This window comes from Ptiloglossa arizonensis, chromosome 8 (genome assembly GCF_051014685.1).
Source record: "Ptiloglossa arizonensis isolate GNS036 chromosome 8, iyPtiAriz1_principal, whole genome shotgun sequence".
NCBI classification, from domain to species: Eukaryota; Metazoa; Arthropoda; class Insecta; order Hymenoptera; family Colletidae; genus Ptiloglossa; species Ptiloglossa arizonensis.
In genome coordinates, this window is record NC_135055.1 from 11,200,995 (window position 1) to 11,219,305 (window position 18,311).

At 30.7% G+C, this 18,311-nt stretch overlaps 1 protein-coding gene across 5 annotated transcripts in view; it reads right to left on the reverse strand.

Moving 5' to 3' along the window:
• The window catches only part of LOC143150636 (uncharacterized), a 45,533-nt gene that overhangs the window by 16,663 nt on the left and 10,559 nt on the right, over positions 1-18,311 (reverse strand). For 3 of the 5 annotated variants that reach the window (XM_076319080.1, XM_076319081.1, XM_076319082.1), the window contains exons 9-26: positions 16,024-16,221; positions 13,401-13,547; positions 10,268-10,417; positions 9,786-9,926; positions 9,115-9,270; positions 8,566-8,862; positions 8,268-8,451; positions 7,661-7,780; positions 7,502-7,586; positions 7,349-7,366; positions 6,659-6,883; positions 6,442-6,587; positions 6,075-6,283; positions 5,789-5,993; positions 4,311-4,500; positions 4,089-4,227; positions 2,454-2,733; positions 2,168-2,317 (exon numbers count right to left, since the gene is read on the reverse strand). In XM_076319080.1, coding sequence (XP_076175195.1) covers positions 2,168-2,317; positions 2,454-2,733; positions 4,089-4,227; positions 4,311-4,500; positions 5,789-5,993; positions 6,075-6,283; positions 6,442-6,587; positions 6,659-6,883; positions 7,349-7,366; positions 7,502-7,586; positions 7,661-7,780; positions 8,268-8,451; positions 8,566-8,862; positions 9,115-9,270; positions 9,786-9,926; positions 10,268-10,417; positions 13,401-13,547; positions 16,024-16,221 — 3,040 coding nt within the window. Of the gene's footprint in view, positions 1-1,179; positions 1,376-2,167; positions 2,318-2,453; positions 2,734-4,088; positions 4,228-4,310; positions 4,501-5,788; positions 5,994-6,074; positions 6,284-6,441; positions 6,588-6,658; positions 6,884-7,348; positions 7,367-7,501; positions 7,587-7,660; positions 7,781-8,267; positions 8,452-8,565; positions 8,863-9,114; positions 9,271-9,785; positions 9,927-10,267; positions 10,418-13,151; positions 13,548-16,023; positions 16,222-18,311 lie in introns of those variants that run through there. The other 2 variants (XM_076319083.1, XM_076319085.1) reach the window with 2 other exon arrangements.

Consider the following 18,311-nt stretch of genomic DNA (forward strand, 5'->3'; position numbering starts at 1 on the left):
TCCATTAACACCAGGAAATGATCCAGATGTTCAAATTATGTGGTTCGCGCAGTGTTTGATATAATTTGAATATATTAAAGATAAATAGTGGTAACGTGAATAATATAACGTTTAACAAGAAATCCATTCTTAAATTTTTCCAAGAAAACCTTACGAAAGAGTAGATCACTTCTTGTAATATTCAAATAATTTAATGTCTTTCGCTAGAAGTCGTATCTTGTAAAATCGTGCTCTTACCGTCAGAATATATTTAAAATTACTTTATTCGATCGGATCAACTTCCTCGATATCGGTATGACAATCGCTAATCCCATCGTCACTGGTATCTTTAATCACTAACAAGTTTTCCGTTTTATTAATATTTTTCATAACAATCTGTGATGCTGTAAGCGCGTCCAGATCATCGAGAAATTCCTTTTGACTACAACAAACTTCTTGCAAATCGTCTTCGTCGGATATGGCAATATCTTCTTCATCGGTATTTAACATGACCACGATATCTGGTGATTTGCTGCATAACTCGGTTTGCGAAATATCGTCATGGTGCATTTTGTTTCGCACCTCGATAGAGAACGGGCCATCGCTTTCTTTAGTTATAATCGTTCCTCCGCTGTATTCGCAAAATATATCGGATCTTGGTTTAACGTAAATCATCGTTTCAACTTCGTCGCCACCTTCGAGATCTTCGAGTTCCGTTTCATTTAAATAAGAATTTTCATCGACTTTCAGACAGTTCTCATTCTCCTTTTGATCCTCTGTCTCGCTTAAATAAATTTCGTCAACGTCCGTTAGATTTTCAACGAAATTGGTACATTGAAGCGTTTCTTTCACATCGAGCGATTTAAGCATTCGATTTTCAGCCTGTTCGTCTGTAGCTTCCGATGTTATGGAAATAATCGGTGCCTGTTGATTATCCTTCGCATAATTCAATACTTGAATGTGGGGAGCGATCGTTATCAGTTCTCCCTCGGAATCGGTATCAGAGAAATGTAAAGATGTATTATTGATCAGGGAATTCAATTTTCTACGTGTCGATTTCGCTTTTCGTTTGACTTTCGTTCCCGTTGAAGTCTCCTTCGTTTTTAACGGGCATAATTTTTCATCATTGGCATGCGACAATTGACATTTGTCCACACATTTGTTCTCTTCTTCTGCTTGTGGATTCGTTTGCTCCGAAGACTCTGTATCGGGTACTGGTTCGTTCGTGGATAACTCTTTCTCGTTTTCCGTTTTCGAGATATTACTCTCCATTTCGACCTTCTCTCCTTGTTGCTCGCACATTATTTAACGCAGAGGAATTTGTCGGTGGTTCGTTTCTTTTGTTAGAATTAGCATGCAGATCTTAATTGCAAATTACTAGAGAACTTAAAATATCCTGAAACGGAAGATTGTAACAAAAATGGAAATTAATACTTGAAATGAATCGAAATAAAATCAAAATATGAACCCGGATTTTGGATAAATAAAGTAAAAATTTTTAATTGCAAATAAACTTACTTCGATAGTATTGTAGTAGAACGATACTCAAAGGAATATAACTTTTAGAAGCAACGCGTCCGTTAACGGTTCAGAACAAACTAAACAAGTTTTGTGATGGCTACTTCGACCGTTTGTTGATACTATTATGTATAATTAAATTAAAGAAGCCGTACTCGACACTGCAGCCATAAGCTGAAATACTTTTTCCTCTTAAACGAAATCGAATTATAATAGAATTTTACTACCGTGTTTTAAATAAAATTGTTTTCGAAGCAAGGGTTTAGTTCCCCATTCGGCGGTAACAAATTTATTACTGGTCATTATGACCATCTATTACAGGAATACTCATCCGCTTGTTAATTTATTCATTGCATCGTAATTTCGGTAGATTAATATTATTAATGTAATTAATATTCAATGACTGCATACAATATTTGTGTATGTACACGACTTTTCGTTTTTGCACCTTGTACTTTGAATTTTCAACGAAAAATGGTAACTTTTAAGTAAACACCATTACATATTGATGACTTTAGATAACATTACATACAAACAAATCAATTTATCTCCTACAAAAAGTCTGGAAACTTTTCTCATTTACATATATCAAAATTGTTCTTTTCTCTCGTTACCCTATGTTCATCATTCATTCAATACAAAAGTTTGTAAACAAAAGTTAATATCATACCTGTTCGTTCTTTTTGCAGGGTGTCTGTAATGAATTTACTTTCCGACGGTGATATTTCTTTAAGTTCATCGATTTTCTCTTTTCCATCCATCTGGTATTTCGATTCATAGGAATCAATTTTCTGATTAATAATATTCGAGTCTTCGTAATCTATGACGAAAAGAAAAGGATATTGTCTTTTTATACACGCATAAAATGTATACATACAAGGCACACATATGTTTGACGTTTGTTTCATAAAAATTGAAATGTCTCGTTTAGAAGTTCAAGTATTTAAGATATTCACCTTGTGCTTTTTTCGGAGCTTCAATGGTCGTTGAAGTTTCTGGAAGAACAATATTTAATACACAAATTGGTTGTTGCGGTGGTTCTCCTTTAGCGACTTTTGGCTCTCGCATGAAGAGCATTCTAGCTACAGGATCTAACAATGGATCTTTCACTTTCACGTGGAAGGATAATCGATTCTGACGGAAAGCTTTAAAAGTAAACTTCAACTGTACACCCGATTTCGTCACAGGTACCAAATTTCCACTGAATTCGATATAAAGATCTTTTCCATCAAGAGCCTGTAAAGGGCACAATTATTATGTTTCGTCCTTTTCGTGTTGTTTAAGTGTTATTCGAGTGTTATTTAAATCGAACTGTTCATAAATTTACGAATTTTATTTTGAACAAATTGTGCAAGATGAGTCACCGGGGGAGAAAATTTCAAGTATCTTCACTAATATAGATAATATGAAAAGAATATTTAATGAGAAAAGAAAGGTTGATTAGAAACGACAAATTATATTATTAAATTGTTTAAATTTGATGGTATTATTCATTTTAGTCTCCATTAAAAGATTTTCACATCGGAAAATATTTTTTCGAGATATTATACGCTTGAAAAATTGAAGGATTAAATATTTTGACAAACATTGATATCATTGTTTATAAGTAAAGCAATATTATCAAGGATGAAAAATTCGGACATATTGTATTACACTTTACAGAAATGTGAGATATTTTTCAAGATTAATTACACTAATATAAAGAAACAAAATTCTGTAATCATTTTGCAATTTAAGACTTAGGTTTAAAACTCAGTCAAGTGAAATCTAAGCAGGTCAAAGAACTTGTAAAAGTTGAACTGCTTATATCTCGGTAACGAAGCCTTAGATCGCACATTGGTAAAGGATTTTTCGATTTATATTGGCATTAGAAATTGATTATAATGAAAAGTCTCAGATTTATGTAAACAACCTGAATTGGGAGACTGTAAAATCCCAAAAATTGAAAAATTGTTTTCGGATATTTCTTTATATTGCCAAACCCGATAAAGACTTTGGATTCCAATTTTATATCAATAATTCAACCTAGATATTATATTCATAAGTAGTATTATGTGAAATCAATTTATATACCGGGAATAAGATATCGCGACGAATACAAAATTATCTGTAATCTACAATAGAATAGTTTGAAAATACTTAACATATTACATATCTACACGTTAAAATACATTACTATAATTTTAACTACATATCAATAACAAAAGCTGTGGTGATATAAAGCAACATAATTAAATCAACAAGCAAAACGATAATTTAACGAGAGTTTTACTAAAATAAATATTGTAAGATAAAATAATAAATAATTCTCTCGTATAATAGTGTTACTTAATCACTTAACTGCCGCACTTAAATTACACAATGTTTAATTATTCAAATAACAAAGAGTAAAATAAATAGATGAATATAAAATGTAGAAAGTAAATATTTAAAAAGTGAAATAAAATAACGTTGCCTTTTTAGACTAATTTCTGAGAGAATATCAGCAAAGAAGAAATTAAGGCAATTTAAAATAATGAAACTTTTATGTACAAGGTGCTGCATCTTGATAAGTAAAGTAAAATTGAAATTATGTAATAAAAAATATTTACTTCAACGTCACGGCTTTTTACAATTTCGACAAACTCCTCTTGCCTTTCCAATGTGTGCATTCCTTCCTTCCCATCTGTCATACACAATATTCTTAGTGTTGCTTCAAGAGCATCCATTCGTTTTGAATAGATTACAAAACTATATAAAAAGAATATAATTTTTTATCTGTAGAAGAGTGATAACAATAAATCGCAGCTTCTTAACAAAATAATAATACTTACTTTATAATGTATGGGACGTACAAGGATTCTTCGTACAATTCTGTAGCCATTCTTGAAACTGCGCCTATATTTCGGCAATCCATTAACCAAAATCGGGCAGAAACCGTTGTAGTAAAGGATACTTTATCGTTCATAAATGTTAATGGTGTTGAGCCAGTAACATCTTCCCATTGCGATTCACTCGTACCACCTATATTTAAAATTTATACGGATAAATATCAAGCAACCATATCACTGTCGACAAATTGAAAGCATAAATGAAAATTGTCTAAACGATAACATTGTATCACTATGCAGTAATAATAAACATAATAATACTTTTATAGTTTATGATTTATAAATTACCTTTCTCGATTAAAAAATCAATTAATTCATCATATTTATTACATATATAATACAATTTTACGTTCTTCTATTTAATCATATTTATTACTATCTTTAATATATATTTCTGCAAATAGTCAGATCGATACTGAAGCAAATTGTTGAAGATATTACAACCTTACGATATATAATCCGCATTTGCACAATGCTAAATTTGTATAATGTAAACTCTAGGACACCTCAGATCAATAACATTTGTATTGTGAGCATCAAAATTATATATTACATTGAGTATCGAATATATTTTTGCGAATATCTCGGTAACCAAAGTCGATTACATGTATAGAAAAATGTTGTTCAGAATGTTGATCTCGGCAACATATTTGAAGGTCATCAAAATCGACAAAGCTTTCCCTAATGTAAATAATTACCATTGATATAATATTAGTTAAATATCAATGTGAGTTAGAAATGATTCTTGTATAGGACTTTGAACTGCAGTGGTCAGAGGGTGCAACAGTATGCACCAGAAGCCATACCTATAAACTTTGACTGCTTATATCACAATAACGAAGCCTCAAATTGAAAAAACGTCACATATTTTTATAAGCAGCCTGTATATGTGATATTTTAATCTAATGTATATATTACGAAATATTTGTGTGGTTTTTTATGTATATGTAATATACTATCCAAAATATGTGACATATGCAGAAAATTCAGAACATAATAATGTAGTCCGTATGTCTAAATATTCCAATACGTATTTTGAATATTTTACGTATAAAATGTACACAAATATGTATAATATATACACGGATAGAAAATATGCAAAATGAAAAATATTATGAAACGTATTTCTACCTAATAAGAAACAATCACAAAATATTCTTCTCTCTCCTTTTCGAAACTATCCCTTAAGCAATACGTACTTTTAGTCATTTTACAAACCTGTAAAATTTCGTCAAAATCGAAGGACAATAATTTCCGGATGTCCCTTATAAATTACATTTTCGTAATTCTGTTTTTTAAAAATATGAATTAAGTATAGTAATAAGAATTGAATATGTTCGTACGTATTACCTAAGGGTGTGCATTGAGAATACATTGAAATTAATTATCAGAAACGTAGAATAATTTAATTATAAATTTACCTGCAATGCTACACAAAAGACGCAACGTTGGTGTCTCGCCTCCATATTGATTGATCATTCCTTTATTTGCAGCTTGCGGCACTGGTATTGTGAGAGTAATCGGTTTATGAAATTTCCTTCTTCTCGGTTCAATTGTTATTATAGGAGAAACGGCAACGCAATTGCCAAGCAATTTAGCTGTAAGTTCTGCAGGAATTACGTGAGCCTACACGAAACAAAACACTCACCTTTTATTAACTGCTCTTGCATAGGAACTTTGCCTATTCTTATAAAATCTATAACTTGCCTGTAATCCAACTTTAATTTTCTTGGTTAATGCTCCAGGTGGAAACACTGCTTGAACATGATTAGCTACACTCGATATTAAAATGCCACCTTCGGCTCCGATCACATGAACCTCCTGTTTAATTCTGGTTACAGTAGCAAAATATTGAGGAAAATCTGTTGTTATTATACGAGTGATTCTGCCAGAATGAGTAGCACTCATTTGAGGGTCTGTAAAATATAATAATTAATTTTTTGTTACTCTAGTGTTCGAAAGTTTCATAGAAATATTAAAAGCTCTTCAAAAAAAATCGTTTCTATAACAATGAAATTAACAAATACAATGGAGATAATGATAACGAATTGAGAATTTCATATTTTTGATGTACCATATGGTGTATTTAACAGAGTTTCGTCATTATCGACAGAATTGTCATGTTCTTTCCAGGTTTCCCCATTTTCACTTCTAAGAATGATAATCTCTCTTTCTTTGCCTCGAATAGATGCAAAGTGTGGAATATCGATTAAAACGGGCCTAAAATGAAATGAATTATGTCTACGAATGAACTATTACAGAAACATTTATTTAACAATGTTAGTATTTACCCTAGAAATGTTGCACCAACTGGTCCCATCTCTATAATACGAGTTGCTAAAGCTTCTCCTTCCATTAAAGGAGGGGGATTTGCTACTTTACTTGGTTTAACCAATCTACAAGTGACTCGAATCGGCATTGTTGCTCTACGTGGTGGTACAATGATACGCACGCCACTGTGTCTACATCCTTTCATAGCACCTCCACGTGCATCCACCAAAAAGCTTACTAAAAATCTAAAAATTATAGAAGTTAAAATTTCCTAAAAATGTGCAGCACAGTCTTGTTATAAACATGTAAAATATGATCCAATGAAAATAATATTTACATGAATTTGTAACTTGCTAATTTAGACATTTCATTATTTTGAAACTAATATTCTGCTTATGTTCATCTTACTTTACAGTGGTATTATATTTTACATTATCAACACTAAATATATAGTAAATAGTAATACATCTTATTTATTGTATTACGTAATTTTGTGTAATATGATTTACAGATTATAAGACACATTTTGTAGCAGTTTAGTTTTTATCAATCAAATCGATATCTATTTAAACATCGAATATCAAAATATGTATCGTTATTTTAATCTACACATTTGAAAGTGCTCGTTTGAATGCGTATAATAGATCGATAATATAATTTTATTATAACGGTGATCATATTTTCTCGTTATAGTAATCAAATTTACTTACGATCTGAAATGAAGTCGGCTAAAAATAAAAATATTTGTATTTTCATTAATTATTAATTTCCATACAAAATTTTATTTTATTAATATAATACAGTACTAAACAGTATTCAAAATTACTTCGCTCTAGCATTGATTTGAAATATTATTTACATACCCCAAATTAAATCCATCGGTATCAAAGTTTTCCGCTAGGCAGTAATTATTGCTCTGTGTAAATTCCTGCTTTCCTTCTTTTGTAACTAATCAAAATTAATTAATTAAAACACAAAATTATTCGTGATATTCGAGAATAAAAATGAAATACACTTTTTACCTTGTCTATATACTGGATCATCTCTTGTAACATCAATAGGCAGAGAATCATCTCTTAAATTTTTCATTAAGTCTGCTGTAAGATAGCGGTACGGTTGCTCATTAATTAATGCATCTGAGCCTGAAAATCAAATTCTTTGCTTACATTTTGTTTCACGAAGAAATGTAGTTTCGAATTTTTCAAATACTTTAACAATAAATCTTAGCGTATATAACAATATAACGATTAATTCTTTCTTCCTTGTAGCAACAGTTTTATGATTTCTGGTTTCACGAAACACGTCATCTTGCACAGACTTTATGGTCTTTACATAATTACTGCGCAAAGAGATTGTCACGTAAAAAAGATATAGATAAAACAAAGTTTTAGAGAATTAAGTGAGTTGTAACGTAAAGAGAATGAACCACGTATGAAATAATAGTCCTTTCCACCCACTATTCCCCAGTATGTTTGACACTGCCTTTGTAATGTGTGAACAACCGTGAACAATGTCACTTATTGACCAATATATGGAAATACACACTGAACAAAAGGCACTCAATATGATATTTTAATTTAACAGTTACCAATAATAGTGCAATACTTTCTTATATAAAAAAATATCTACCTCCTTCGTCATCAGAATCAGACATGAAATTTGTCTCTTGTAGACTTTCAGGTGCAATCACTTTATATTTTTCATCCCAATTTTTATTATCGGGACTCAATGTGTCATACGACAATCCCTTTAGTACTTCCATTACAGATATGTATCCCAATTTTTGTGCGATATTTAATGCAGTTAAACCATCCTGAAATCATTTTTGTAAATATGATTCCCTTGACATTTACGTTTTACAGCATTACTAACATACAGTACTGTAGAAACTGTTTAAAATTTTTTAAATTATGAAGCTTGTACTCACATTAGTCCGTGCTTTATGAGAAGCATTCCCTTTTAACAAAGCAGTAACAACATGAGCATGACCTTGTTGAGCAGCCTGATGAAGTGGAGTATAATTTTGATTAGTTTTTACATTAATATCTGCATTATGTATTAAAAGAAATCGTATCATCGAAAGATGTCCAAAATGCGCGGCGACATGTATCGGTCGATAACCAGTTTCGGTTTCGGTTTCCACATTTGCACCATTTTCGACAAGGATAGAAGCCACTCTGATGAAATCTTCTTGTGCACACAAATGCAATGCAGAAAGACCATTCTAAACCAAAAACAGATGTTAATTTTAAAACCAATTTATACTTTTATAATAAATATTTCACTCTAACCTTCTTCGGATAATGTTACACATTAAATAAAGAAAACTACCTAAAATTTATATAAAAACGTGTTCGAAATCACATTTTTTAAGGTGAAAAAAAGTCAAACAGGTTTGTACGAACCAGTTAAGTTAAAAACTTGTCCAAATTCGAAAAAAAATTGTTATTTCACCTTTTAATGAAAGTTATTTTACCTTTGATTTGTGATTAGGATCAGCTCCGTGTTCGATTAATAAATTTGTCATATCATAGTGTCCTTTTTGTGCACTTAAATGCAATGGTGTAAATCCTGCTTTTGATTCGGCATTTGCTTCCGCCCCGCTTTCTAAAAGGGTAGAAGCAATCTCCATCTACAAATTTTAACGTGCGTTATTTTATCTGTAATTTGTTTATTAGTAACATGGTAAAAGTAAACGAGCGACAAGTTTGAGGTCCTCTAAGTATAGAAAGTGGTAGAAAATTGGAATTTTTATCACCAGAATACAGTTACATTTTTTATTTTCAACAAAATTTTTAGAACGATTACACATACTTTATTTTATCCACGAAATTAACTTTTAGTTCGAAAATATTATCGAAATATTCCGCGTATAAATAACGTAGAAAAATAGCAAACACAGCTTGATAACAACGATATCGACTATATATACTTTCATTTACAACTTTAAACTTGGCAGGCATTCTTGTCAAACATTATCGTAAACAAAACATAGTTATAATTCGGAGGAGATGTGTTTTCAGTCTATGTCCACGACTTTTTTTCATTCGTCTCCACGAATAAAATATTCTTATAAAATTTGAATACATATTTTAGAAATACCCAACTTAATATACTTGTGATATACGTATACCACAAATAATTTACCTGATTTTTACGTGCAGCAATGTGTAGTGGTGTGTGCCCATTTTGTGAAACGATATGGGGAGATGCTCCCTTTTCTAATAACAAGTTCACAACATTCGGATGATCATAATGACATGCCAGATGCAAAGGAGAAATGTCATTCTGAAATATTTTAGATTTATTGTAACGAATACTGTATAAATTATAGGAATAATATAAAAATCATTATTATTAGACTGTATTAGATATGATAGTGATTACATAATAATGTAATCTACATTAATAAATACCCAGATGATAGTATACAAACAGTATACATGTTTATTGACATGTACACACAAGAGACAAACATGAGGAGGAAGATTGGATGAGAAGAGTAGTAGCTACAAAAGCTATGAAGTATGAAAAAAACTTGAAGAAGGAAGAACAGAGTGAATCTTTATAAAAAAAGCGTAGGGAGTGTTCTATTATAGTAAATAAATATTATATTAATTTGTACAAACCTTTCCTTGTGCATCTAACTTGCTGGATCTTTGTAGAAGAATGTTTGCAACATTCACGTTACCATATTTAGCTGCTATGTGTAAAGGAGTAAATCCATTTTTGGTTGTAGCTTTAAGGGAAGCGTTATTTTCCACAAGAATCGCTGTCACCTGTATGTAAAAAAATTGTACTCAAATAAAAATAAATTTCAATTCTGAAAAGTACAGGTTTACTTTGTCCTATAAAGTATACCGAATGTTTCATTTCTCATAAACATATTGAGTGTCTGTATTGCAATTGAAGATGTAATAAATGACTAAGGAGTAACGTTGTACGGTTTGCATAAACGTATATGATGGTACAACAAATTTCAAAGTCATTTCAAGATCATTAACACTTTCTTAGGCAATATCATGTGATTTTAATTATATCATGTCTGAGACTGTGTATTATACATATTGTAAAATGAAGAAACAATGAGATCCATTTAAGCCTGAGTATAATTAATAATAAAATAAGCCATTCAATATCTGAGTAGCTAATACCATAATGATCAGATAAATTATTATTAACGCTTTTGGTTTATTTTGATCAACATACTTTATATCAACGTATTTTTTTGTGAAAAATACACCGTATCCTAATACTTATGGACAAGTGTGTATATGTTCTCATTCAATATACTTCGTAGAGTAATGCAATTTATTTAATTGTTAGATAAGTATTATATCACAAAAAACATTGAGTAAAACGATATACGACTGTTGCAAAAATTTTAACGTAATATTTAAAAACATGTGATATATGTATGGTACGCGTGCAAAGTGTTTAAAGTTATGGCGGGTCCTCTTTATTCAGGGGCTTTTTGGGACGAAGAAATTGTCCTTGAACGAATAGGACCCATCGTGACTTGAAATAGAATTTTCTTACAAGCGTAACATACATTATGAATAGCTAAATAACATAAGTTTTAAACTTGTATCGAAAAAAATACAAGTGCAGAAAGACGCTCGATCGGTAAAACAGTTTGGAATATTTTTTTGGGTAACAGATATAGATGTGGGTATTAAATAATCTCTCACCACCATTGTCAGATTCAACTCCCACCATAATCAGTGCTCTACGATAGTAATATAATAGTAATAGCAATTTGAGATAAAAATACATTTGTTCAGCCCGCTTTTATTTAAATCGTAAAATTCAATATCGCTTATTTTTTAAACAATTTCGAAACTAATTAAATGATGACTTGATCTTTGCCATTTGTGTGAATTACATCATGTTTCATTTTCACAAAAATCCTATACCATTGAGCATAAAAAATGATGTCACGTGAAATGACCTGTGTATCCTTTAAGACATGTCTCCAATAAATAATTTAGTGACAAATCTTTATACATGTATATGGGATGGATTACTCCTTAAATCTGGTCATTGAAAGGGGGTCGTTGAAATTCTCCTCAGAGAATTCAGGAAGCTTTCATTTGGTCTCAAATATATTTATAATCGAACCAGTTACTCTTACCAATAATCATAACACGAAGTCTCATAAAAAGTTGTCCAGGTTTGCGTATATTTTCGATCGAATTTAAATTTCTCCGCATTGTCAATTTTTATTACTTTAGAACCAAAATTTTATTAATTACTTCCTTAACTATCACACATTTATAACATATAGATATTAAACTACCAAAGCTAGAAACTTATTGATAAGCATAATTATAATGAGAAAAAATAAATATAGCTTACCTTCAATGTGCATTAATAACGAATGATAAAATGTTTGAAAACTACACTCACATTTTGCAACTTATACGATAAGAAAGCAGTACAATAAATAACTAGCAGTTAATACAAATGAATTTCTCGTATAAGATAATATGTCCAATTATACCAAACAAAGTTTAGAGAGTGTAATTAGTACGAATAATAAAACTATCAGAAAAAATAAATTTTCAATGAATGCGCAGATGAAACTTTACGAGAAAGTGGAATGAATAATATAGTAATTACCGTTTTCGAATAACAATTTTTACATGTATTCAAGTAACGAATTTAAGCAAATTCTGAAGTATTCATTGCGCTTGTTTAAATCAATACTTCATAATTCACTTTTCTAATATTAAATAAAGCGACATTAAATTTCATAATTTCATAAATTTGTAATAATCCTTATATGTATTTAAAAAAATGATTTATCATTGATCTCAATTAGAGATAAAAATTACTATTACACGTCGCATTCAAGAAAATTAATGGTGTCGATTTTGTCACTTGAAAGTGGAAAGTACTGTAGCAAGTACTTACGAATTGTTTGAGTATAAGTTGTGAGAGCAGAGGAATTTTTTATGCATAACGACACATAGTATGTGTGCATGTGTGTACGTGGATGTGTGTGTGTCTAGAAACCGGTAATCAAACTGTAAGAAAGTAGAATTCATAGAAAATCTTGAAAATCAAGGTGTGATTTGTGCAGTTTTGCCTGTTAGTGTTAGAAACTAAATGTTAGTGTAGTTTAGATTAGATAATGAGCTGTAACGTATAAATGTTCTTACTTGTTAAATAAGAAAGATTCCTTCAACTTCAATCTACCTGGACCTATGCCAAACGTCCACAAAAGTAACGAAGAAATAAAATTCTCTATTATTATACATCAACGTAATCATTAACTTTTAAGTCTGCTGCATAAAAGAAATAAATATCGTAAGCTCATTATCTTAGATTGCGTATCCTAAGTTAATCAATTTACACATGCTGTGAATCTAAACTATAACATAAACACTAATGTAGCCTGAAAATATTAACGAAACGATGTTATTAAAAACAATGTTATTAATTTGTAAAGTAATTGTAAATTCGAAATATAACATTAAAATAAGGCAACAGAAAAAATAATCAACATGATGAAAGATTTTATTAAAATTTAATACATACAAATAACTTAACATAAAGTATAATAAACATAAATAAAACTGTAATGAGAAGATATGAAATAAAATGTAAATGATGAAAGAAAATATATAACAAGAAAATAACGAGTTTTTGTAATTACACGACCTATATAAAATATTCACGACGCCTTGTCCAATACAAATATATTCTATATTGCGTGCTGATATAATCCGCTATCTTTGTAATTTCTTTGTACATTACCTCCTCTTGGCCTTCCTTTGCTGCAATATGCAACGCCGTATACATATCTTTCGTGGCGGTATCAACTGCTGCACCATATTGCAGAAGTAACATAACAATATCAATATTTCCTAACCGCGATGCAATGTGAAGTGGTGTTTGTTGTTCCTGAAACATCCAATGCAATCATATTACATAATATGTAATATTTGTATTGCAATAGACATAATCGTTATTGTATTAAATCAATAAATTAACACGTATTTATTACAATATACTGTAAGCGGCAGCCACTGTGGGATATGAGACTTGGGAGAAAATGAATTGTCGATAGTCTGGATAATTAATTAATAGTTAAACATCCTGACAAGCAAAAGTTTCGAGTTTGAATTCTGATCCAGCAATCCAATCGATTAATTCTTTTTCTCCTATAATTTTTACAAGTGAGATAGTAGATGATTGTCTTCGTGTATTACGTGTTTAGATTTCGTGACATTCGAAATTTGTACATGATAGAGCACAATTATATTTGTCAGACTAGTTGAGTTGTAAGCAGCAGCTATCATAGTTAAGAGACTTAAGCGATACATACAGGGTCGAAATTTACGAGTGGTTTATCTGCAGGTTTAATGAATGATCTTTCTCATGAAAAATAGGGGTCACATAGGTAACGATTTTTCTCAAAATAATTTATAGAATTATATAATTAATAAAAGATTTTGTGCTTGCGTTATATTGAAACAAAGATTCCTAAACAGTATTTAAACAAGTCAATTTAATTAAATACTTTCGACTACTTCCTGTTTGGATCCACTTTAGAAATACTTAATTCGACCTTTTAAAGTTGTTAAACCTTTCAAAAATGTTAATATGACCTAATTTATAATTAGAGAAACGTAATGAAATATTTATATAATTATTGTACATGCACATCTTACAATCTAAACTATTCTAAAAAATTACTTGTTCGACCTTACGTGGTCTTATAGTTGTCAATTATAAAATTGAAAAATTATTTAAAAGGATGGTGCTGAAAATTGTATTACATAATTGTCAATTATGAACATTTAGAGGTTCATTTCTGCCATCTACTTCTATCTTTCCTAAATAATAGTTTATAACGTAAATCAAGAATAGAATTCATAATGTTAATATGAAATTGTATGAATATGTCAATAAGCCTTACTAATTTAATTACACAATAATTATACAATTATCGTTATTACGACTATTTGAATGATCATTGTAATGTATTTGAGGTTGTCGTATATACAACTTATCATATGATGCAACCATATTGAATACAATATAGCACCACTATATGGGTATCATTGCAACTCAACGTATGTAGAGTATCAATGTAAAATAAATCATTACGCCTATGGCCCTTAAAAGACTCTCGAGAAAGATAGTCAACCAAACTCGTGAACAAACTAATCGTAAACCTCTGAACGTGTATTGGTCATTTTAAAGGAGAAGGAATCGTCGTCTGGTATAAATGATTATAGTAGTTTAACAATCGAACAATCCGAGTTCGAATACTTGTCTAATAATTCGGTCGACCAATTCTTTGTTTCCTACAAAAGGGAAAAAGTAGGCTAGTGAATTATGTGACTAAAAATAAATTCGAAATTAGTCAATAGAAGCATCAATATTTATAATAAATATTTCGACCGTAGGTTTGAGACTTTATCAATATAATTGATTATACATCTAAAAAGAAAAATTGTGTAACGATTAACATTAAACAAGCAAGAAGAATTAAGTTACAAATATAAAAAATTAATTAAACGTCAATAAGTAAAAATATTTAATTCCAGTTGACGTTTAATTAATTTTTTATATTTATAACATCATTCCTCTTGCTTGTTTGATATTAATCGTTGTATAATTGTTTCCTTTTGTATGTGTAATCTTATTCATTTTAATCTCCCAATTCACAATCATTTGTTTGAATTTCCTGCGTAGTGATTTATGTTCGCTTTTATTTTACGTGTTTAATTTTTGGGGTATTAGAAATTTGTTAATTCGTGTATAGCCGAAAATGGCCTCATTTTTCAGGCGGATGGAGTTATATTAAACAACAATTGTGAGTATAAGACATAGGAGAAAAGGAATCATCGACAGACTGGATAGTTCAACACGTTGACTATTGCGCCAATTTTCCATGTCTAAAGATGTCCTCAAGATTTGTTTAAAGTTTATTGTGAAAAATAGAAATACATATCCAATAGTTAATTAATGTGCTTGTTATGTCATGGTATTCTTAATAATAGTAGCGTTATTTAAAAATTTACAATTATTAGGGCTCATTCAGTAATCCGATCTGCCGATTCTTTTTCTTCTAGAGTCCATAATAATATAACAATAACAACAACGACAGTAATAGTAATATCATCAAACAAATATAAAAAAAGTAACAAAAGATCAAACTGGTTAATGCAGTGTATGAAATTTGTTAACGATAATGACCATATGTGAACATTTATACGTATAGACATTTTATAACTTCGTATGAATTATTTATACGTTTCATTATAAAAAATAGTGCCACAATATTGAACAAGGGGTTCAATCTCTGATAGTCGATAACATTAAAAGGAATTATTCGCTTGTTTTCAAGCAAAATACTTTATTTACTTACCCGTGCACGAGCATCAACTTTGGCTCCATTTCTTAATAAAATTCGGATAATATCTGTTTGATTAGCTCTAGCTGCCAAATGCAACGGTGTTTCACCCCTAACAGTTGGCACATCAGGATTGGCTTCATGTTGCAGTAGAAATATCACGATATTCATACATCCCATAAAACTGGCCACATGTAACGGAGTCAGTCCAGACTGTAAAATAGATATATGTTCCATTAATATTCCGAATCCATAATTCCATAATTTTCAAAAGAATACTCTGAAATATAACGATGTTTATGCACATATGAATTATAGCCGTAATGGCCATGGTAGCATCTCCATAATTAAAAAATTAATTAATTCCCACAACTTTGAAGAAATTCAATGTATTTCTATAATCGTTATCGTTATTTAATAATTATATTATTGAAATTATAATTTCAATGTCATGAAAGAATTTATATAGAAGCGAATATGCCGTGACAACACATAATCAATTGTACATTATGTATATAAACTAATTGTATAATTATAAACAAATATTACGTATATTCTGCAAGGGAAAAAATGATCTTCCGTGCAAGTGTAATGAGTCAGACGTTATAGTCAGCCTTCGTGAGACAAAATGACTCAACTCTGTCCTCATTCTACTTTCACATGGAACTACATTCCCCTTAATCCGAGATTGTTCTTTCTTTCTTTCTACAATGAATTAACGGTGCCGATTTTGTTTATTGAAAATGAAAAATGGAGGAATGGTTCCTTCTTAAGCACTCAATACGCATAACATTATTATGCTATCCATAAAACAATTTACGTATCCATTACTAGTATCCTCATTAACGAGAAACCGATGGCATAATAATATTACACTTGTATACTTATATTGAGCATCGTCTGTGCAAGAAGGGACCAATGACGATACTGCATAGCAATACCGCACGCGTATCAGTGAGACCGTCATTATTGTAAACTAATAACTTTTATATTCTTCAATGCACCTTTATAAGAGTACGATCAACGGCTCTGTGAAGGATTCCCGATGAAAATGAGTCCGAACACGATCTTATCAGATTATTTTTTATCATTTTATAACGCAATTGAAAATCACTTTCACGATTGAAAGTTTTTCAGAAACGATTCAAATAAATTCAATTTCAAGTCCAATTTAAACTCATTTTTATCGGTAAAAACCTCATCGATCGATTAATACTACTCTCGTAAAGATATAAAAATATAACAAATTTTAATTTGCATTAACGTTGATACGTCGATGCGTGTCCCGTATTGTTTTGAAGTTTCGATTATTCGTTCTCTGTTGTTCTGTCTGACTCATTTACGATTTTGTATTCTACTAAATTTGTTTTGTTTCGCTTTAAATCTGCCATTTATTTCGAACGTAAAAATTTCTTTCATTTGGCAAAGCACCTTCTAAAAAAGTTTGAAAACTATTTTAATTTAGAAGCTACAAGAATATGCGCTGTTCGAGTTGTTTTTCTCTTGTTCAAAAATTACAAACGCAGCTTGGTATATCGGTTACAGCAGCAGTCGGTGGCTAATAATCTCTTGCGCATATATCTTGCGCATTATGCATTTGGGTGGGGACCAGTTTTCTGCTGGCGGGATTCGTGCACCTGCGGTAGTACGAACAAGTTTCGTGCTGCCCAGTGTACAACTATGATTGATACGATTGTTTGAATAACAATTGCAAAGTGTGAGGGGTAGTTAACCTGTCGTTCGACACGGTCGTATTGTGCGGTAGTACGGTGTTGTCATAAAACCTGTACTGCATATTTGATGAGTAACAGGTAAGAACGTGTCTAGTCATTCAACGTTTAGTTCTTTCGTTAACATTATAGTCATCGGTATCAACTTTATATAAAATTAAACAGTTCTTTCTGAAAACCAATTGTTGCCCTAATTCCTTCTCTCCGTTTTCTTGTTTCTTCGCACGAATCTTCTACTAATATCAGCGTTGCAAGAATTGTCATTGTCTTCTTCGATATTACTGTCATCTACATTATTCTTACAATCAAGTGCATCATTTTTTTTTATAAAATTTTTCGCAAACAATAAGTCGTTACGTTTATGGGAAAAATTACGTACGACAAGTCGGTACAACTATCACAAACTGTTATACGATAGATCGTGACGTCTGTGGTCTCAATGGGAAGACAAGTGTTTCTCTATTTCGTTCGTTGACTTACTTGTACAATGTTTCGAGCGAAAGTGTGGCTTTAGGAGAGGCGGCTTGGCACTTAGCTCAAGTCTGATAGCACCTTTAATCTTCATTCTCACAT